This window comes from Clytia hemisphaerica, unplaced genomic scaffold, assembly GCF_902728285.1.
Source record: "Clytia hemisphaerica strain Z4C2 unplaced genomic scaffold, Clytia hemisphaerica genome assembly, whole genome shotgun sequence".
In the NCBI taxonomy this organism is placed as follows: domain Eukaryota; kingdom Metazoa; phylum Cnidaria; class Hydrozoa; order Leptothecata; family Clytiidae; genus Clytia; species Clytia hemisphaerica.
The window spans coordinates 810,560-833,136 of NW_027104472.1; the positions used below are offsets into that span (position 1 = coordinate 810,560).

Sequence of the window (22,577 nt, forward strand, 5' to 3'; positions counted from 1 at the left end):
ATCGTCACTTCAACAATCAATACATGGGTTTCGAATTTGTTTTTTTGCGTCGATTCCATTAGCCTTTTTTAGACGACTTTCTTTTAACGCAGTTTAAATGAAAAAATTACGGTTTTTTGACCAGGTACGATTCTATTCAATTTGATATATTTTTGATACTTTTGACTTTGCGAAGGAAAACTTAAATTAGTGGAAAAGTAAACTCTTAGAGAAACTTTGAAGAGTGAAAAATCCCTTACCGTCTGCATATACTAAGTTCCAATATTTGAATAAGTATCTACAGTGAAGGGTGGGAATCTACTACAGTGTGTCCAAAACAAATTATAATATCAAAGCAGATATAAAAATTTGTTTTGTTTCTTTCTTTCCCTTTTGTTAATATTACGCAGTAATACAAAGAACACAAAACATCTGTACTAAAACTAAAATTCATTGTTAAAGTAGTATTCTCCTTAAAGGTTTTGTTTTTAAATAAGAGTGATATCGTTTGCTTACTCGTCAATTTTAATTCACAAGCTTTTTCACATTGGATTGACACGGATGTGGAGCAAGATTGGTCAGAAAAGAGGAAAAGAAAAACATTTTTTTTGCTTATATCAGCATAACATAACAATAGGAAGACACTGTCCTGATATGAAATATGTGTCTGATATGAAACGGGAACACTTAAATACAACCTTTAATTTTCAGGACTGCATATATAAGTGAAAACATTATTCAAATTATAGCAAAAAAAGAAAAAGTGACAAAAAAACTTAAAAAGAAAGATGAAATTTAAATCAAAAACGATTTAGAAGATAAATAGCAGATTTTAACGCACTCTCCTTCACAGGGGCTTGTTATGACAATACGTGTGTCACCAAGCAGCGTAGACGAAATGTCCCTCAATGGAGGAGAACAAACACACATGGTCTCCGTCGCTGCTAAAAGTCCGTTAACCGAAATGAGACGTAAACAACAAAATGACGTCATCCAAAATGGTGGACCCGGAGTTGTCCATGACAACGAAAATTATCGCAAAGCATCTGTTTCGCTATCGGGTTTTATCGATCTAATCACATCAACATTCGATAGTCCAGCACTCGAATCAATATATCAGAACTATTTTTCCAAAAGGAGACGCACAAGTATACGATTCTTGTTATCACTGGTCGTTCTTTATAACCTGGTACAAATGATTATAACAGCTATTGATTATTCAAAAGACAAAACACAAACGCATTTAGTAACACGTATTATCGTAACATCAATATCTATAATATCATGTCTTATAACACTGGTGTTATTCAGTCGCCCGACTCTACGATCCACAAACTATACTATACAATCAGGAATATTATGGATTATAATATACATTCAACTCCTAATTGACTTGGTAGCATCCACTAAGCCGCTATTAGCTTCAGATTCAGTTGGACTATTCATTTTCTTTATATATGTTACATATGCTATGATCACTTTTCGATTGTACGCTTCTATTATTGTTTCGTTGATTGCAATGATAACACATTGTATTATAGTGAGTGCGACCTTGGACCATGTTACAACCAATATTACTAAACAGGTCAGTCTAATTTTGTTGTAAATTTTGTTCGATGGGCTTTTCCAGAAAAAATCTGAATATGGGGGGTGGAGGATTTAACATTTTTTAGAAATTTACCCTGCCCTGATATTGTGAATTTTGACCCCCCGGACAGCAGGTCTACCCCCCCCCCTCGGACAAGCATTATTTGACCCCCGGACACTCAAAATAACCCTCAAACCGAGCAAAATTACACCCAAACAGAGCAAGCTTACCCCCGGACAGGGCAAATTTTGTAGATTTTTCACTACCCCCGGACACTATATCCTCTACCCTCATGTACGGACATTTTCTGGAAGAGCCCAATTCAACGCGTAGTGTAGGCGTAGTGGCCTCCTGTCCGGGAGGTCCGAGTTCGAGTGCTAGTGTTACGCCCACAGAGAGAGTATTTTTTAATATTTCAACACCCAGCTCACAAACAACGATGTTTTGACACCTTTCTACAATCATGGACAAATGATCACAACAACATCACAAATGATTTTTAAGCGCGTTAAACTACAGTTGGAAAGTAAAGATTTAACTCTGAGTTTTAATATAAAACTTAAGACGACCTAAGGATCTCAGGATTGAAAAGCTAAAAATTGTTCGAATAAGGCTTCGTGGTAGTAAAGTGGTAGTGCTAAAATAGCAACCCTCGATTGAACTCTAAATTCTGAAAAAAAAATTAAAATACACTAAGTCTTTCGACCAAGATTGTACCGTTCATGATGTCCAAATAACGTTTAACCAGCTAATTAGATGAATGTAGAAACAACGTTGTGTTAGAAAATGTGTTCTTTCGTTTTAGATAATTTCGAACGTTCTACTATTTTTGGCGGTGAATGTGATTGGCGTTATGAATTACTTAGTGACGGATGTCAATCAACGGCGTTCCTTTCTCGATACAAGAGAAGCAATTCAAGTCAAAATGTCCTTCGAAAAAGAAGAGAAAAATCAAGTAAGCTCTTAATATTCTTCTATTGGCCCATATTGGCCCAAGCCACAGATGGGGGCTACTTTCAACAACTTTTATTTCTGGGAAAAATAAGTCTGAAATAGGGCCATTTTAAGATATGCTAGGGAGGTGGGTCAAAGTTAAAAAACTTTCTCCCGCCGGCACAAACCATGGTGGCGCCTACGGAGTCAGTATATTTTAGTAAGCCCCTCTGCTTTGCAGATCACGGTATTAGCCCTGCATTTGGATGTGTAATCTATACTTCAATTTTTATTTTCTACAAATTTACTCGGATTGCACTCTAAAAATCAAGAAAAATCCAAGGGCTCGATGAAAATTGTGGAAAGTGCAAGGGAGTCCAAAATTTCGACAAAACTCCAAAAGGTTCAGGGTGTAGACCTTCCCAAAATGACCTTCTAAACCAGCAGGATGGAGATAGATTTTTCTATAATGGTCCATTTCTCAAAATTTTCTCACATCTTAACCGTTAGATTGACATAATATTTCAATGTTATTCTTTTTTCTAGCGCCGTTTACTTCAATCCATTTTACCGGCAACGGTAGCAAACAAGATTATCGAGGACATGCGTACTGATGGCACCATTCTCAATGAAAGTGAAGGCTTTAAAAAGATTTATATCAAAAGCTATGATAAATGCAGGTATAGGTCACACATACTCCTTTACACACAAAGGTTAACTACTAATAGATTTCTTGTGAAAGTGTGCCCAGTTTTATGGTCAACTAGTCCACCGCGTGCGATTAGTTGCATTTAAAAAACAAGAAAAAAATTCAATATCCAAAGCTAACGCAGTATTTTGACCCCCCCCCCTTCCCGGCAGTGAACCTGTTAACGAGGCCCTATCCAAAGTTTTTAGCCTGCTCTTTGTGGTTTTCCACTATTAGACATGACTTGGAGTCGTTTTGTACAGTTTTTGGATGTTTGTAATTTCCACAGAGCCCTGGTAAGTACATAATAACCTGAAGGAGGGATATAATTACTAGTGGTTTGTAATTCTCCTACTTCATTTAGTATATTGTTTGCTGACATCGTTGGCTTCACAAACTACTCATCCAAAGTCACAGCCGAAAAGTTAATTTATATGTTGAACGAGCTATTCGCTAACTTCGACAAGCTTGCTAAGGTGAGAAATTAAGATATTATGACGGATCCTCTATTCAATCAGATTTCTTTGTCCAATCACGTCAAATAAAATTAGAGAGTTGTGTTAAGGAACTTGGTTGTGTATATCGTCACTCACATGACGAAAGGTTCAATCTCAAAATAAGTGTCTTGGAAAATTGGAAATCTTGCAATCCTGTTCTGCCTTTGAGATTGGCCTTTTTGTCATATGAAAACATCGACTATTCCTCTACATGAAAAAAGGGCAATCTCAATCTCAAAGATGACCACCACAGTAAAACTCTAAATTTCTCTAATTTCAAGGTATTAGTTTTGAGATTAAACCTTAAGTCATGTGAGGGACGATATATCCCTCATAACTTTAGCAAAGGTAAAGCAAACTTACACTAATGAGTTTTATTGCTGGCCTACAACGTTGTTTCAACGTTTATCTAACGTTCACAACGCCCATATAACGTTATATAAACGTTGAAACAACGCTGTGTGCCAGCTGAGTTTTATTGCTGGCCTACAACGCAAAACGAAAGTCCATCAGTAACATTATAGTATCCTTAGTTGAAATTCCACTTAAACATGGGCTTTATTTCAAAAAAGCTGAAATTTGACAAAAATTGAAAAAATGATGACTAACTATAAAAAAAATCCCTTCGAACATTAGAAATTAAAGCTAAAGGTCCTTCTCCTACTAGTAGCACTGGGACCCCTTCCCATTTGAAAAATTGGCCAAAATATCGTCCCCAGTGGAAAATTATACTCTGACATTTGTCCTCGCTGAAAATAATCAGATAAGTAAACAAACTACTTACTGCAAAATATTGGGCTATTTTTCCCATCTCTACTAATAATATTCTGGTTCAAAAACATGGGAATTCAAATCCCCAGCCATAAAAAAAGGAGATTTGGTCCGTTATTTTTACTCAACCCCCTTGCTGAGAAAATCTTACCGGGTCTGTGAGAAAGGGGTGTATTTTGCCAATGTTATAGAAAACCTTTATTATCTTCAACAGAGAAATTTATGTCAGCGGATCAAAATTCTTGGAGATTGTTATTATTGCATCAGTGGTTTCGACGAAGGAACTAACGGAGATTCAAATGTTGATAAATTAACTCACGCAGAGAATTCCGTTGAAATGGGATTAGCCATGGTCAAACACATCAAGTAGGTTGACTTCAATGTTTTCCATTTACTCGGCAAACCGATATTGGAGCTTGTTGACTCTCGCTAATTCGAACTCGAACCGGAATTTCAATTTGTTCGAATAAAAGAGAGATTCGAACTATAGAGAGTAACCCTTTGACGGGAACCAAGATTTGAAAGATTCGAATAGTAGAGATTCGAATTAGCGAGAGTCCATTGTATTATGCAAAACTGGTCTTAGACCCCGAACTTCAAAGAGATTTATAAAAGAACGAGAAAAATGATTCTCAAAGTGCCAAAAAAGTAAGGGCGATTGAGTTTTAACCAATATTCATCGGTTCTCATAAAAACGATCAAATAATAGTTATCTCACCAACAACAAAAAATCCCCCCTGCTATTGACCATCATAGCGAGCTCTCGAGTCGATAATTACCCCCATGTGACGGTCCTGTTCATATAAAAAACAAATCTATCGTTGGAAGTAAATTCGAACCCGAAACAAAAATCGTAGAATAGAGAAATAAACATTTAAAAATAATACATTACACAAATAAAATGAAGGCACTTTCTGTTATTGAATTTTAATTTGAAAATGTTCAGCGAAGGGGAAACTATTCGAGAATGAAGAAGGAATTTTTTTTTTCACTCATAGGAAAGTGCGAGAAGATATTAACGTGAGTATAGACATGAGAGTTGGTATTCATTCTGGACACGTTCTGGCTGGTATTCTCGGACAAAAGAAATGGCAATTTGATGTTTGGTCCAATGATGTGACACTGGCAAATCAGATGGAATCTGGAGGAATCCCAGGGTGAGAAATTTGATTTTCGAAAAATTAGGGTTATCTTTGTCGAATAGGTTTTGGAATAAATTTCTTTTTAAGATATGGAAAGGAGGCGCGCCTCCTATGCTTATGCTGACAAAGCAAAGTTAACTTCTTAAAGTGTAAGGTCGCGCGACGCAACAGACTTTTTTTCCGTCAACGGACGAAGACCTACGCTAACAGCCGAAGAGTCTTACAGGTCTCCGGCCGTTTGTGAAGGTCTTCAGCCGCAGGAAATTGATCGCACATTTAATGCAAAGGTATTCGGTCGTTAGTGCAGGTCTTCGGCCGCTGGAAAACGTTAAGTTTAACATTTGAAGGTCTTCGGCCGCTAGTGTAGGTCTTCGTGGTCCGTGTGAGAGAAAGTTATTCTTTCTTTTGTTTAAAAATGCTGTGTAAGCATATGGGATGAGATACGTTAAAATGATGCCCCTTTGAGTTCTAGATAACTTATGGCCATCCTTTTGTAAAATATTAACCTTTCCAACACGAAACATTTTTTGTGTGTGAAAATTTTCAACTTTTTAAAATCCAAAACTTGATTCCCTGACATAAAAGCTTGTAGCTTGAGAGTTGGAGAACGGTTTTGGTATCATTAAAAAGGTATTTTTATATTCTTTCAAAAAGCGTCCTGTTTATGCCATTTTAAATGAAGTGGTCAGAGGTTAAAGCCTTAAGTTTGGGACTTTTTAAATTGACTAATTTTGAACAAATATATACGTCTTAAGGGTTAATCTTTCCGTGCCGATGTCGGCATATGCCGACATGAGCATTTTTGATTTCCTTGCCATTGCCCACAAACTTTTCTATGTTGAAAAATAACTATTCTAAAATGTTCAACTCAAAATTATAGTCCTTGGCTAATACTTCATATTATTCAGAAAATGAAGCGAAAATCGCTTCTTTTTGCCCATGTCGGCATATGCCGACATTGGGAAATAGGTCGAAGGTGTAAAAAATAGGCCGGCAAATAGGTCGAGGGTGTAAAAAAATGCCACGGCAGTTAAAGGGTCAAAGGGCTAACTATATCATTCCCCTTTTGTTGCCAAACAGGCGCGTCCACATTACAGAAGCAACATATCAACTGATTAAAGATTCGTACGAAGTGGAAGATGGTAAGGGAGGTGAAAGAAACGAATACTTGAAAGAAAATAAAGTACAAACCTACCTCATCACTGAAGCAAAGAGTAATTTCAAGGAAAAAAGAAATACAGGTATATTCAACTCTCTCTAACTCAAACCTTTACAATTCGAATTTTTCTATAATTCGAACTATAATATTTGTCCCCTCGGCTAGAAATTAGTATAAAATACTTTCTGTAGTTCGAATCTTTCTCTAATCCGAAGAAAATTCTTGGTCCCTTGAAGATCGAATTAAAGAAGTCAACTGGATTTTGTTATTGTGGTTATATAACACGTATATCTGCGCATTGACCTCAGTTTGATAGAGAACTACTAAACTTAGTCTGAATTGCAGACCTCTACAGAACCGCAGGTAGGAAGCAGAAATCCGTTAGTGGATGACAGCAGCCTATATTAAACCTATATAGCTCGTGCTATTAATCCATTCACCACAAGCAAGTGTGAAAGTTCTAACATTAAGTAGTTTGAGCACAATAACATAATGAAAGCTTACTCGAGTTAGACTGACGAGATTTCAACCAAGATTTTGCATGTCCGGGTTTGCAAAACTGCTGTCAAGGGTAATGGAAAGTTTAGTGAATTCAACTTTATCTTGATTAGGTAGAATAAAAAGAGTTAGGATAGACGAAAAACGTGTCTACCGATCTAGGTATCCACAAAATTTCAAGAAAAATGTGTGTCTCATTCATGATAATATCCATGGAATCTATGATCTATGACGTAATATTCTCTACGAAAACACTCTTAGTTATTGCCAGAAGTTGCAAATTTAAGCTTGAGAGATATTATTCAAAATTCCCACTACTGGCAAATACTAGGATGTTTCCGCAGAAAACATAACGTAATGAATATAACTTATTTCAACTTTATCTTGATTAGGTACAATGAAAAGGGTAGTAAAAATGGTCCAACAGAAGAAGAGACAAGAAACAGACCAAGAGAACTGCGGTGGAGGGACACTAGCAAGAATCTCCTCCGCATTTGCAAAAGCTTCTGAGAAAAGAAAGTCAGAAGTACACCATCATATCGATTCGAATGAAATGTCGGACCCTGATGTGACAACTGTAGTTGCGGACGAGGTTAGTAATACCAAGCTGACACACAATGTTGTTTCAACGTTCATCTTATGTTATACGAACGTTGTGAGCATTAGATGAACGTTGAAAGAACGTTGTTTGTGGCAATCGTTTGTCGTATGTAGCACGTAAAGCCAAATTTTAGCTTTAAGTTTTTCAAAGTAACCGAAAAAAATCGTCGGAGAAAATTTCGTCGGTAAAAATTTTGTCATTAAGCTATTTGAATCTCTTTTTTATAAAATTAAATGATTTTCTTCTTTCAGCTAACAACTAATACAGCAGCATACAATTTCAAACAGAACGCACACCAAAACACTGATGATATCAACTCGTAAGTATTTTTTCGCTCCCTACTGTACAGTACCAAAGTAGCTCGTCGTGTCATTACAAAGCACCCTCTCCACAGGAAAATCAGGCAAACGCACATTCCCAGAGAGAATACCCTAAATTGCCATTAAATGAATGGGCTTTTCCAGAAAAAAACCGTATACCCCCTGTTAAGGAGGTCAATTTCCGTTCCAAGGGGGTAAGGTTTAATATGTGGCTGAATTCCAGAGAGAGATACAAAAATCTGTCAAAAATAACTGGAATTCCATAGGGGTAGCTTTTCAAATCCTACTAGAATTCAGAATTCCAGAGGGGTTTAACCTGTAATTGCCTGTAATTCCAGGGGGCTACAGCATTTCCAGTCACAGAAGGATGGATTTTTTTCTGGAAAAACCCAATCATGAAATAAAGCTACATGTTATTGTTAATAGTAGGAAAAGCTACTTTATCATCAAGGAACTGAATGTGAGTATCTAAACAGATACAAAATAATTATGTGGTAAAATACACAAGATACATGACTAAGAACTTTTGTTCACTCGTGTCGCCCATTATCCTGCAATTTTGTGATGGTGAACTAGTGCCTTTAAGTAGTGATCTAATGCGACTTTGTTTTTCTTTTTTTTTCCAGAGAAGAAAATCGAATCAATGCAATGTTGGCAGAAGAATTGGCACATCGAAATTCTGAGTAAGTGGAATCTCACCATTACACTCGTACTAGATCTTTTTTGAAATAAACAACATGGTTTAAATTGGTAGAATTACAGACATCGATGGTCGCTTTTACTTCACGAGATTGAAGTGAAATAATGAAAGTGTGAAAGAATCGGCTAATTTGATAAATCGAGCCTAAGCAACCCGGTTTCTTATAAGTCGGTGTTTTTTACACTTTTGGCGAAAACGTGACATTAAATTTTCTAAAAAACGGTTTTTCTTGAATAATATAAGTTTCAACAAGGATTTTGGGTTGAAATCTTCCAAAAAGGTGGAGCACACGAGCTTAGAGCTTTGGTTTTGGTCCCAGGAGCGAAGAAGGATTCAATATTCCAAAATATTAGATTTTATGAACTTTGGAATTATGAGAGTTACGTGGCTCTTGGATTTATTCTGATGGTCTCAACATGTCACACGATCTCCATATTTTATGAAACAATGATGAAGAGCACTTTTGGATCCGAAATTCCATCCAGAAAACATCTCTGAACTTGAACAATTATAAAAGATACATTTCATCGTTAAAATGGGCTGATTACAATCTAAAATCAATCAAAAGTCAATTGCACTTTACGTTAAAACATTCTCAGATACCAAAAAGTGCGGTTTCACGAGCGTTTTAGGATTAAAAACTCCAATTTAAAGCGATTGAAGTGGTGCACCCAACCCCAGCCCCAACTTTTCGCAAAATGGAATTATTAATCCTTTGGGGCTCTATCTGAGCTTATTTTAAGGCATAGACGTAACGACATATCACGTATAACGTAAAAAATCAGTTTAGAGCCTTGTAGGATATTTCATTCCAGACTAATACGCTCATTTTGGATAAGGCAAAGTATGCTTCTTTCAATGAAGGATTCCATAATCCTTGGATGCTCTATTCTAGTGGAAAATTTTATTTTCGTGGTCTTAGGGACCCAAACCTTCCAAATAGTTAACCCTTTGAGTGCCAGGGTCCTTTTTACTAAGTTTTTTTTAAAAAATCGCTAGTTCACACTTTAAGGGCTTATATCTCCTGATCTAGAAGGAATTAGAAGCTCGTATATAGCTCGTTGGATAGCTTAGAGTCTCTTCTTTCTTTTGGGCGCCTTCGGCGCCGCCCGATTTAGGAAGGGCGTGGTGGGCGGCGGCCAAGGGGGGGGGGGTAGGTTAGGGAATTAAAGCAGTCAGGCCCGCTGCGCGGACCTGACTGAACTGATGGAAAGGTGCCCAGTGGTAAAATTTCAAATCAATTCACTAGAAGACAGAATAAAGTAAAACAGGGCCAAATTTGGAGGTTCTTGGATCACTCGTTGACCAAAAATAGTCAAAAAACGGTCAGAATCTCAAAAAAGTGAATTTTTGTCAATTTTTTGCATTTTTTTTGACTTTTTTGCTTAAAATTTCGCTGGAAAGACTCACTTTTGAATTTTTTTTTGCTTGACCATAAAGGACAATCTAATTCCTACGAGTTCGACCAAAAATAACGATTTCTAACTCAAACTGGGCATTACAGGAGGGCTTCGCCCTCCTATATAGCCCATGTCGTATATATACGACATCGGCACTTAAAGGGTTAAATTCGAACTACTTAATGTCAAATAAACATACTCCAATCCTCAGTTCAAAAAGACTCAAACTCAAAAAGAAATCAGGAATAAGTAATTCCAAACTGCTCCCAGCTGGAAGATTTTTTATTTAGAAATAGAAAGTACATAAATGCTCCATTCTGCAAAATTTCAGTTCTAAAGCCACATTATATCAAAAGTTATTGCTCTTGGAATCCATAATCCATTTTCATTATGGAACCGTTTAATCCTAACGTGCTCCTAACTTTCAAAGGTTATAAGTACTAGCTTAATTTCTCTAGAAGGCTCGAGAAAAAAGGAATGGAATCTTCAATCCTTTGCCGATCCCCTGATATCCAATTAAGAAAAGGTGCACTTTGTATTTATTTTTAAAACGTGTTTTAAAAAACTTCACGTTTTCGCCAAAAGTGTAAAAAACACCGACATAAATAAATTGTGTAACCATTTAGTTGCACCTTGAGATTATCAAAATCTCAAAACTGACTTAAGGGCAAATAGTATTGTAGTAGCCATATAATATACTTTCCCATTTCTTTAGATTGACGGACGCCGCCAATTTTATCACGTTACGGTTCAAGAAAAACGACATAGAAGTGGAGGTAAGAGTTTAAAGATTTTTTTCAAATAAGAGTGATATCGTTTACTAACTCATAAATTTTTATTCACAAGCTTTTTCACATTGAATTGACACGAATGTGGAGCAACATTGATCAGAAAGAGGAAAAGACAATCAATTTTTTGCTCGTATCAGCATACTATAACGATAGGCAGACACTGTCCTGATATGAAATATGTGTCTGATATGAAACGGGAACACTTATGTAAAAATAAAACCTTTAACAACACTAACTGTTTATTTGGCGGTTCTTGACTTTTGGCTTGCTTCGCGAGGTCGGATTTCAGCGCCACACTAATGACTGAGGCTGGGAGTTGTTCTAAAAAAGACAAACGAAGAAATATGTTTCTTTTTCAAGAAAGGAGCGCTTTAAACCAGACGGTCGTAATCGATAAATACAATCATCGATTTAAATCGATAGCAGATAAAGAGACACCTCTCTCTCTTGTTACTGATATTTAGGATTCGTACAAACATCCCGAAAGCATATTCAAAGAACAGGACTCTTTCTGGCAACCACCTAATAGGTTCATCCCTGATTCTCCCTTTAAGAATAATAATAATGATATCGTTAGCTTACTCGTCAATTTCAATTTACAAGATTTTTTATATTGGATTGGCACGTGTGTGGAGCAAGATTGGCCAGAACGAGGAAAAGAAAAATATTTTTTTTTGCTTATATCAGCAAAATATAGCAATAGGCCGACACTGTCCTGATATGAAATATGTGTCTGATATGAAACGGGGACACTTATGTAAAAACAAAACCTTTAAACTGCAATTTCACTAGCAAAAAGAGGTGACACGGTAAATCCTATGCAGACTTAAACTCATTTTCTCTCTCTTGTTTTTAGTACTACCGTGAAAAGAAAATGTTTTGTTTGATTTCATTGGCTGGTCCTTTGGCAATCACCTTGTTCAGTTTCTTGGTGGAACTCACTGTTTACGATAGGTAAAGCTATTCTCCGAACCCCTTTCTGGAAAATAAAGAGAATTCAATACAGGAACTCTCTCTCTAGTTCTTCAAAGGGTAAAAATAGCCAAAAATTGTACCCCATATGTTGATTAGGTCTTTTCTCATTTTTTTGAAGCACTCTGGATTTTTGAACTCGTTTTACTGACCACCCTGGAATTTACTCCAAGTCATATCTAGAGCCCCTTTTGTTCGGAAGTTCGGATTAGCTGTAGTTATAGTCACGATGGTTCCAAACCACTAGTATATTTTTTTGTTCAATTTGTTAAAAAGAAAACTACAAGAGAATGAATGTTTTATTTTCATTTTGAAAGCCTTTACTACATACAGAACAACCCTGGGATCCTCAGATTTAATAATGCTTCTTATAATTTTCATATCCTCCATAATGATGATAGTTTTCTATTTACAAATATTTTTCATTCATTTCAGACGTACAGTGAATTATGTAACGTTTGCAAGCAGTATGTTTATTCTGTTGACGTTTTGGTTGATCACGTGGATTGGACGATATTCAAATGTAAGTATAGTTTTTTAACTGTTAGAAATCCAGGGATGTTTTAGTGTCTGCGAAGCCTTAGAAGTATTTCTTACTTGTTCTAAATATTTTGCCCATCGAAGCCTCGGTCAACGCAAGCTCAGTCATTACTTGACCAAGAGCAATACCGTATTTCTCAGTACAGTCCTCACCAACAGGTCATTATTGTATTGATAAATGTATGTAAGCAGTCATCACTAATAAGGACCCTACAAATAGCTGACTTTTTTCAATTTCAGCAAATCTTCGCAACCCCTTTTGGTCTAAGTATGTCCCTGGCTGTTTAGTTAGTAGAGTAATATACTTAAACCTCAATATCATTTTTTTAATTACAGGTCATACCACCAGCCCTGACGAAACTATCGAATTTATTTCATTACTTTGCTCCAGTACGAAACATTATTGCGTTTGTCAGTGTGTTGGTTGTTATTTTCGCTGAAGTCATTGATATCGTAAGTTGATGATGAATCTCTACCGTATTTCCTCAAATAAGCACTTGTTTAATCTTTGTGATTTTTTTAGGGAAGCACTATTTCGATATTTAAGTTTAAATTTTCTGAAGTTTTTACCCATTTCTACGAATGTGATCGATTTCATCGGTTCGAACCTTAGAAAAGCGGTTCTCATAATGGGATTTACAGATACTGAGGAGCGGGTTTTTAATTCTCATATTTTTGTTGCTTTCAGATTTTCAGTAATTCATCAGCCCAGAGTGATGTGGCATTTTCTACGGTAAGAAATAAATTATAAATCGGCCAAAATTGACTTCAGTCACTTCAGCTTAAGTCGCTTCAGTAAAAATAAGTCGAACCCACAATACCAATAACTTAATTCCCCTGATGATAGCTGGCCTATGGGTCAGTAGCGTGGTGGCAGGGGGGAGTGCCCCCCCCCCCAGCGGCGGTTTTTTGAAGGGGCGCAAAAAGGCTCTTTAAAACACTGATTTCGGTGCCTCTTTCCCCTTTTTACCTCACAGTGTTTGCCAAGCAAGCCACCATGTTACTGCTATGGGTTCCTAAAAATTGTAGAGAATACCAATTAAAGTAAGGGTTAAAGTTTCACCGAATTACTAGATGTGAGCCCGTTTAGGTCCGCCTCTGCTCTTGTACCGTCTTTATCAATGAGTTGCTCAAAAGGTTATTCAAAAGTTTATCTATCCACCGGCACGTGTTGTCTTTCGAGTGCGGCTCAGGTTAATAGCTTGATCTCCTATTTTAAAGTTCATTCTCGGATGCTTGAAACAATCAATTTAAGGGCTTTGACCATAGTCTAAAAATTAATTTTGGTATTTGAACATAAAAGTTATATTTCAGGTTCCTTAACACCTTTAACAAAGAATTGCCTTTATAAATAGCTTTTTAATCGAATCCCTTAAGAGTAATTAAGAATTTAATTGCAAAAATGACGTTATAAACTTTAAAAAGATGTTAATAATATGTTGCATCACCCTCTTTTACAAAAAGTGCTTAGTTTTAATGGGTAATTAACTTTTTTGTTTCAAAATTTCTTTACACTGTCCGCAAAGAATTGAACTATTTTAAATTTTGTGGAAAATTTTTCTAAAAAGATGTGTCAAAAGTTATGACTGTTTTTTTAAGCAAAATCCAGATGAAAAATTGATGAAAAACCACTATTTTGAAGATTTCGAGACAAAGAAGCATTTACAAAAATTTTCCGCAAAAATTTTTATTGTTCGGTAAAAGATACACCATCTGCTGCAAAAAAAATTTCAAAATGTTTTTTCTTCGCCGAAACTAAGCTCTTCAAAGTTGAAATACTCTTCCTTGCAAAAGTCTTCATTTTCTTCTTCATCAAATTTTTTCAATGCATTTTTGAATTTTCAGATTCAGGAATAGTTTGTCTAACAGAAAATGTATAACATGCCATAGTTTTGTTGGTTACATCAGTCAGAAAACACATTTTAAACACGGCAATTATGGAAAATTCACTATGGTCAGAGCCCTTAATTCTATTTTCAATATTCTAGTACTATTCCTTCCTGGGGATGTTGGTACTATTAGTGATCACAACCCTGTTGCAACTATCGTTCTTATTGCGTGTTGTGCTGTACGTTCTAACGACCACTACATACATTATTGTTCATTTCTTGGTCATCAATGAGAATCTGGATCTATTGGATGATCTTACATTTGGTGCTGCTGGAGGATACAAGTAAGCTTTTTTTTTCAATGAAACTTTATGATTTAGATTTGGATGAAATTGGGTACACTTTTTCCTTTTTTGAAATTCTTTAACTAGAGTATAATTTACAAGTTTTTGCAGCAAAAGGTAAGATCATTCTTTGGTGTCTTTAAGATTAAATTAAATCCGATATCATCAGTATTCCAAAGCCGTGAATAGCTTATTCAAATAAATAATCTATTTTTCAATTTTAGGCCAAGTTTATCCACGAAATTGTTGCTGACCTTACAATTGATATTTTATTCTATTGTTATTCTATTCCATTCAAGACAGGTTAGTGATGACCTTATTCCAAAATTAAATGAAATCATTGACTATTGACACGGAGTTTTGGTATCGAAAGCGAAAATCCTGTTGTTTTTGCTGTTTTTTTCCTTCTTTTGTAGTATTTTTTAAAAACATTATTTGAATTGTTTTTCTCCACGATAGGTTGATTTTTTCCGAAATTCTGTCTAAATTTAAGTCGAATTCCGTCAGTCCGTCTGGAAAATGGTCCGATTCGGCTAAATGTAAATTATACTTATTTTATATTCTTTAGAGCGAAGCAAATGCAAGAGTATTGATGTTATGGAAGAAACAGGTAAGCTTTATCCAAAAATTGTACCAGTGGATACCCCTTAAAACCCACAATAAAAAGTGGTACCCTCTATCTCATTGTTTAGTTGGAGTGTAAGGCTGAAACTTTTTGTGTTGAAAGTACGTTGTCTATGATTGTCTTCCCTAGCAGTGATGTTTTGTAGAAAACAGTTTTCAGTTTTTCACGAGGAAGTGAAAAAGTGCAGTTTTAGCTATTTACCCCTTAAAACCTACAAAATGGTTTCTCTCGAATAACTTTTTACAAAAAAGTTCTTTTGACCTCAAATTTTGAACAGTGATTCACTGTAAAGTTACTAATGTTATGAATATACCATTAGTACCTAAATGATCTCAAAAATATGTGTTAAAATCAAAATACCCCTTAAAACCTACAAAAATAAGGCTAAAAACCACAAAGTCCGACCCTTGCTAACGGGATACTCAAGCTGATGGATACAAATTTGGTGTTGCTTCGTGATTCAATGGTTCAAAGACTTGCTAGAAATTCATTCCCACAACAATATTTCATTTTTCAGGATTTCATGCCCATAATGCAATTGTGTGTGGTTTTTTCGTCAAAAACGGCTACGAAAGGCCAAAACCTTCATTCGCTTCATTTTTGACCTATGGTTCTAATGTTTTTCTAAATCTCCATCAAATTTGTGACATTTTGGTATGCAACATGACCAGGTTTTGAGAAAGTCGATTTTCAGATTTTATTGATCATCACCATAAAAGTGCTTTAAAGTAGAATTTTAAGGGCCTGTCATTTTCGCTGGGGTCTATTCACGAAGATGAAAATGATTTTTTCATACCTACAATAAGTATAGGTATCTAAAAAGTATAGGTTTTATGACCTTAAATTCAATTGTGTAATTTCTAGGTCCAAAAAACCTGATTTTTTGAAGGGAATTTTGATAAAATTTTGAATAACTTCGAATTTTAAGATACTTTAGCATCTTTAAAATCCTTAAAATTTGGTATTTTATGAAAGAACATTTATAAGAGGTTGTAAAAAAGTGAAACATACCACATAAAATTAAATCTGGTAGTTATGAAAGCCAAAAATGCAACATTGTGGGTTTTAAGGGGTATGTGGTTTTAAGGGGTATCCACTGGTACAGACGTTTAAAAAAACAGAGAGAGGTTTTCAAGTAAAGATTGTTTGCAAGTTTCATAATGTTCCAAATTTGGTTTTTATTTTTGCATACGAAATAATTGGATTTCACGTTTTCCACGTGTAAGGAAGGAAAGGGCCACCCACTCTTTCACCTAAAACTCTTAACTTTCTTGACCTTTGATCCTTCTCCTTTTAATAAATACTAAGCATTAAGAAGAGATTTATTATTAGGTATTAACTACAATTTTCAAGCCAATTAGGAATTTAACTTTGAACATGATAACCAAATACTACACGGCTAAATATTCCTTAAACGAGGAGATCTTTATCCGCAAACCCTTACAGAGACTTGGGGCGGTAAACAAACCATCCTTTCCCATACGCACAGACCCAATACCTCTTTTTTGAGTAAACCCTACATACCTTAAGTTGATTGATTTTAGCGTGAGATTGTAAGCGTAGATTTAATTTGGCAATCGGCCAAAATGAGATTTTTAGCAAGGAATTGATTTGGCAAATGATCAATTTTCTAAAATTTGGCAGGGCTTTAATTTAGCGGATGGGAAGGTTTTAGGTAAACTAAACATTACGTGGTATTTTACTAAATAATGCATATTACTATATCCATAGAAATTCTAAATTCTAAAAAGATTTCGTAAAATCTGGCGGGGATTAAATTTGGCGAATGACCGATTTTTCAAATTTAATCCCCGCCAAAATTAATCCACATAAGGTATCCGAAAACGGCGGTATTATCAACTTATTTCCCTCAGGCTTTAGATAACAAACAGAATGTGGAGAGTTTGAGACATCGCAACGAAGCATTGATGCAAAACATTTTACCAATACATGTTATTGAACATTTCTTACAAGTTGATAACAAAGATGAAACGGTATTATTTTCTAATTCGTAAATTCAAACGAAAATAACTTTACAAATAGTGGAGAAAACATCCTATACATTGCCCGATGATGGGAGAAGAATCTCTCGAAACGTAGCCAAACGTAAATCTCGTGATCCAAGTCACGATAAATTTCCAATATGAATATCACTGGGTCGATAAACGCAAACTTATTTAGGAAAATAACTTTATTTATCAATTTACTTTCATTTCTTCTTGTCACGTTAGTGGGTCGTAAATAATCTAACAATATGTGAATAGCTTCAGACAGCCGCTCTTTTTAAAGTCTAACATCACGTGACTATGAAGCGCCAAAAGAAAAATAATAAATTCATATACGTTTGTACCAAGCCCAGCTCTTGTAAACTTAGTACCTCAGGGCAAGAACCTTTCTTTATCTGGCAAACAACAAAACCCTCTTTCTTAGCAGTTAAAATTTCGAACTGCACAACTGCACTGGAAAGTCACCCCAAAAGCTTATATTCTTGTCCGCTAAATAATACCGTTAATTGTTTCCCGAAAATAATTCGAAATCGGAATCACAACTTGAAATCCGAAGATTTGCCTGGCTAAAATCGTCGAACTGATTTAAAGAGTCACCGGAGTTTGCTAAGAAGATATAACCTTACATCCCTAGCTCCTTAGTTTTGAAGGATAGACTTTTTCAAAAATTACATCTCTAACATCAATTGCTTCGTTTTGAAATTATTGCCATGGTGACTCCCAGCAGATTTTATTTAAAAAATCATTTTTTCTCAAGGGACATAATAACCATGGTAATTGTTTGAATACGAGGCAAGTGATGTTCTTGACGTAATTTATGAAAAGGCCTATTGATTTAACTATTAATTTCCTTTCTTTAATTATAGGAGCTGTACAGCAAATCTTACAATTCCGTGGGTGTAATATTTGCATCCATACCAAACTTCTCACAATTTTATACAGAAGAAAGTTATAACAATGGTGGTATCGAATGCATGAGAGTTCTCAATGAAATTATCTCTGATTTTGATGAGGTAAGTGTCCGAAATGGAGAGAAATGTCCGAAAAATAACCTTTTTTTCTAAAAATTGGAAAGCGAAAAACATAACAAAAAGTTTGTTTCAGTAATCCAAAGCGTAGGAAAGAAATTGGGCCCATTTTCAAAACCCTTCCAAAGGACAAAAACACAAAGAAGCAGTCGAGTATTTCCATAACCTTTCAAGAACCATGAAGTCTAAAATCATGTAAATTTTTGTTGAAATTAGTCTCTAGATTGCTCGTAAAAACGTGCAAACTTTTCAAAATTTTTGAGATTTTCTTTTTTTTATTTGAGGCGGATTTTCGAACTATTACTCGAAAGTCAACTCAAAATAAACTATGTAAAGCTGGGAGCAAACCGTCAAACATTGTTCTTCAAACATCGTGACGTTTCATGTTTGAAATCGATGTTTGATGGTTTGCGGAGTCAAAAATCGTATCTTTTCAACAAAAAGATATTGCTAATCGAACATTGAATATGATTTTGAACGCGTGATTTGAAAAATAAACAAAAGAAAGAAGCCGTTGTAATGCAACAAAATAAATGTTTGAAACAATGTTGGAAAATGCCGCGCAAACCATTCAACAAGAAAGTTCAAATGTTTGAAGAACCATGTTCGATGGTTTGCTCCCAGCTTCACAACCGAACATCAAATGAATGTTAAAAAATAAATGCCTGAAAACAGAGCTAAAACGATTTAAATTTAATATTGGAAATCTTGGCATACAGGTTACATGAGATGCACGTAGGTCAATCATAATTCTTTATTATCCTTAGGTGCTGAGAGACAAGAAATTCAGTTTGATCGAGAAAATCAAAACAGTGAACAGTTGTTACATGGCAGCCTCTGGTCTCGTTCATCATGAGGTAAATAAATAATGGATATATTTACAAAAATCTGTGAAAGATAAACTAATTTCTCTAGGGTTTTAAAAATTCAGAAGCCCGTAGGAATCATATTAGCATAAGGGGCATTTTGCTAACGTTCATAATAAATCGTTTGGACGTCTTGTGAACAAGCTAAATTTCCTAACATCCAGAAGACGAGACAAGCGATAAACAAAATGAAAACACTGGAAAACCATTGCATGTATGAGTCCCCAAGCAGTCCCTAATCATGCCAACACGCCAAAAAAAAATCAAATCACGCCATCATTCCGAAAATGTTCTCTTATCACGATCTCACTTCAAAGAAATTCCCATCATCAAGAAAGGCCCAATCACGCCTTCACGCCCACCATTGGGAAGGTCTCACGTATCAACCGGCTTTGAAAGAAGCTAAAACAAAGTATTTAAAAACTTTCTCTGTCTTTCTCCTTCAGTCCAATTCACCGGACATCATTCGTGGCGATCCTTGGCAACACTTGGTCGATTTGACAGACTTTGCCTTGGCTTTAAGACAAAAATTGGATGCAATGAATGCTGAATCATTTAATAACTTCGAGTTAAGAGTTGGTAAGTATATTCACTTTACGTGGCTTAATTACTGACCATTAAGCTTACGTCATAGACAGAAAGCTGTATCTGTCATCTTTGTTTTGACTCTATATAAAAGTACGTAACACTCTCTCAATGCAGTTTGTTCTCACTAAACCTGGGGTTTTTAACGAAAGTATTCTTATAACAAAAGAAATACAGTCAAATCACTGTAATTCGAACTAATATATTAATCTCCTCAGCTGGGAAGTGGTTTAAATTACTCTCTGTAATTCGAAGAAATGTTTTGGTCCCATGAAGATCGAATAAGAGAAAAGTTAATTGTATTTATTTAACTTTGATTCTCTATCTAACAGGAATAGCGAATGGGCCAGTGGTTGCTGGAGTTATCGGTGCCAAGAAGCCTCATTATGATATTTGGGGAAATACGGTAAACATTGCAAGCCGTATGGAATCTACTGGCAAATCAGGAACTATTCAGGTGAGTTAGCTGTGAACTACAGCGATAACTTCTTAGGGGTTGGAGGGGGCTTCCGGAAGTCCAATATTCCGGTGTTTGACGGGAAAATAACCGGTATTCCGATATTAAATGAATTTCCGGTATTTCAGTCTACTCTTTTTTGCCGGTACGCCGGTAATTCATGAAAAAATTGTTAAAGTATTTTGTACCCTCAGAAGCTCCCATTTCTTATAGGGTTTGTAAAAGCTGAATGGCGGGGTTGAAATAAGAACGTCCTGTTCGAAAATTTTGACAAAGACTCGTTCAGAATGATGAGAGCAGTTAGGAAAGGAATTACAAAGAAAATTTCACAAAAAGAAATTATAATTAAAAAATTAGGGCCGGGCTTAAAATGGAAAAAACTGATAAGGGCCGGCGTAAAAAGGACCAATAAATCCCTTTATTTGTTTTTTCAGGTGTTGGGGGACACATATGAAGTATTAAAAGATCGTGGTTTTGAGTTCGAACAGAGAGGTTATGTACCAGTCAAAGGAAAAGGAAATCTATTGACTTATATACTAATTAGTCGGACATTCCAAGATTATTGCCGACCAGTTAGGTTCCAGAACAATGCATTGTCATGAAGAAGTGGGATCGAATGATAATATAATTGGAGCAGAAGCACATTCCTCGGAAAGCTGACACGTGACGTTGTTTTAACGTCTAGATAACGTTATTTGGACGTTACATGGATGTTATTTGAACGCGTTGTGTCAGTTTGGATTTGCTGATGTATGAGCTATTCAATGTGGTCAGGACTTACCCGGGGACTTAGGCATAATGGTTGTCGGTTATGTGCGGTCCATAAGGGTCCCATTTTAACAGCCTCGGACATTCCCGTCACATAACAAAACTAGTTCCAATCCAGTCTGTAAGCGACAGTCAAAATTTGAATATAAATGTTAATAACAATGGCCAATATATTTTTGTATTACTATGGAAGAAAAGGAAAGTTTCACTCTTCTTACACTCTAATGGAAATGGGATGAGCTGGAGTTTTTACAAGATACTTCACTAATTGGTCATTTGAAGTGATAGAGATGACGCGTTCTTTAGAAAAAGTAATAAGATTCTTTTATTACATCTTAACGACCAACCAAATCAAATAAGAGCTTGTAAAAACTCCAGCTTGTCCCATGGAAATTTATGACACTAACCAGTCTAAACTTTTAAAAATGATTTCAAATTATTATGGAGAGGGATTGGGCACCATAATTCTGACATAAGATTTTAGGTGACACGTCGAACATTGTGGTGTGTGCTGGCACTCATTATGCTCTCCCGCGTAGTTCGAAATTTTGTAGCTCCACCCTTACAAAGGCCCTGGTTGGTGCACCCAAAGGGGGTGCAAACTATGTTAGCGTGGAAAAAATGGCAGTGTGGTGCCCCCTCGTTAGGCCCAGACGTAATTAATCAAACCAATCGAACTGTATTTTTAATCGAACTTTGTCGAACTAAATCATAATCGAATACTCACAATTTTAGCAACTTTTGAAAAGTTTGATTAATTAATTTAATCAAACTTTGTCGTTCGATTAAAGTCGACAAAGTTCGATTAGTTCAGTAATCGAACTGTTCGATTAATTACGTCTGGTTAGGCTTCTTTTGGGGTTCCCGAGATATAATGGCGTGCATTATCCGGTATACCTTTTAAAGAGGTACTTGTCCTTATATTTTAAATCCTTATAACTTTTTAACAGAGCTAGAGACGATTCGTTTGAAAAAAGGGCACTACCTAAGTTTTGACAGAAAAGCTACAATTAACAAAAGTTTGAACCTAAAAAATACCTTTAGACGGGGTGTACGGGGACACCCGAAATACCCTTTTTATTTTTATTGGAATACCGCCATCAAAACAGCGACAGTTAATACCGTCAGACCGTCAGACCCGTACGTGCCACCTCTTTTACAACTTTTTTGAATCATTATTCAACTGCAATTTTGAGCAAAAGATTGATTAATTTACAATCAAGGTCATAATATTTGAGAAAAAAGGGAAATTCCCCAGGAAGTTTTGAAACCACAATTGATTTGTAAGTGCTCTAAAGTAGGTTCGAGGGGTAGAGTTTTAACGCTGAGTTAAAGGACCTTGGGATCTAATGATCCAAAAGTTCAAAAATAGTCCAATAGGGTCAGAATATAGCCTGAAAGTCTGCCAACCCCTCCCAAATTGAAATATTCGATTAAATTAAAGAGATAGCCCAAAATCGACTTTCTCGCCGGAACTTTAAATCTTGAAA

At 35.7% G+C, this 22,577-nt stretch overlaps 1 protein-coding gene across 1 annotated transcript; it reads left to right on the plus strand.

Moving 5' to 3' along the window:
• Positions 1 to 713: 713 nt before the first annotated feature.
• On the plus strand, positions 714 to 22,141 carry LOC136821369 (adenylate cyclase type 3-like). Its single transcript, XM_067077604.1, has 24 exons — positions 714 to 1,564; positions 2,373 to 2,522; positions 3,047 to 3,180; positions 3,553 to 3,664; positions 4,671 to 4,822; positions 5,455 to 5,613; positions 6,679 to 6,839; positions 7,648 to 7,847; positions 8,108 to 8,175; positions 8,803 to 8,859; positions 10,992 to 11,052; positions 11,924 to 12,021; positions 12,475 to 12,562; positions 12,916 to 13,032; positions 13,268 to 13,312; positions 14,568 to 14,752; positions 14,977 to 15,055; positions 15,321 to 15,362; positions 17,252 to 17,371; positions 18,250 to 18,396; positions 19,179 to 19,268; positions 19,724 to 19,856; positions 20,195 to 20,319; positions 20,754 to 22,141. The coding sequence occupies exons 1-24, from the start codon at positions 842 to 844 to the stop codon at positions 20,919 to 20,921; spliced, it is 3,414 nt and encodes a 1,137-aa protein (XP_066933705.1). The 5' UTR covers positions 714 to 841; the 3' UTR covers positions 20,922 to 22,141.
• The last annotated feature ends 436 nt before the right edge of the window (positions 22,142 to 22,577 follow it).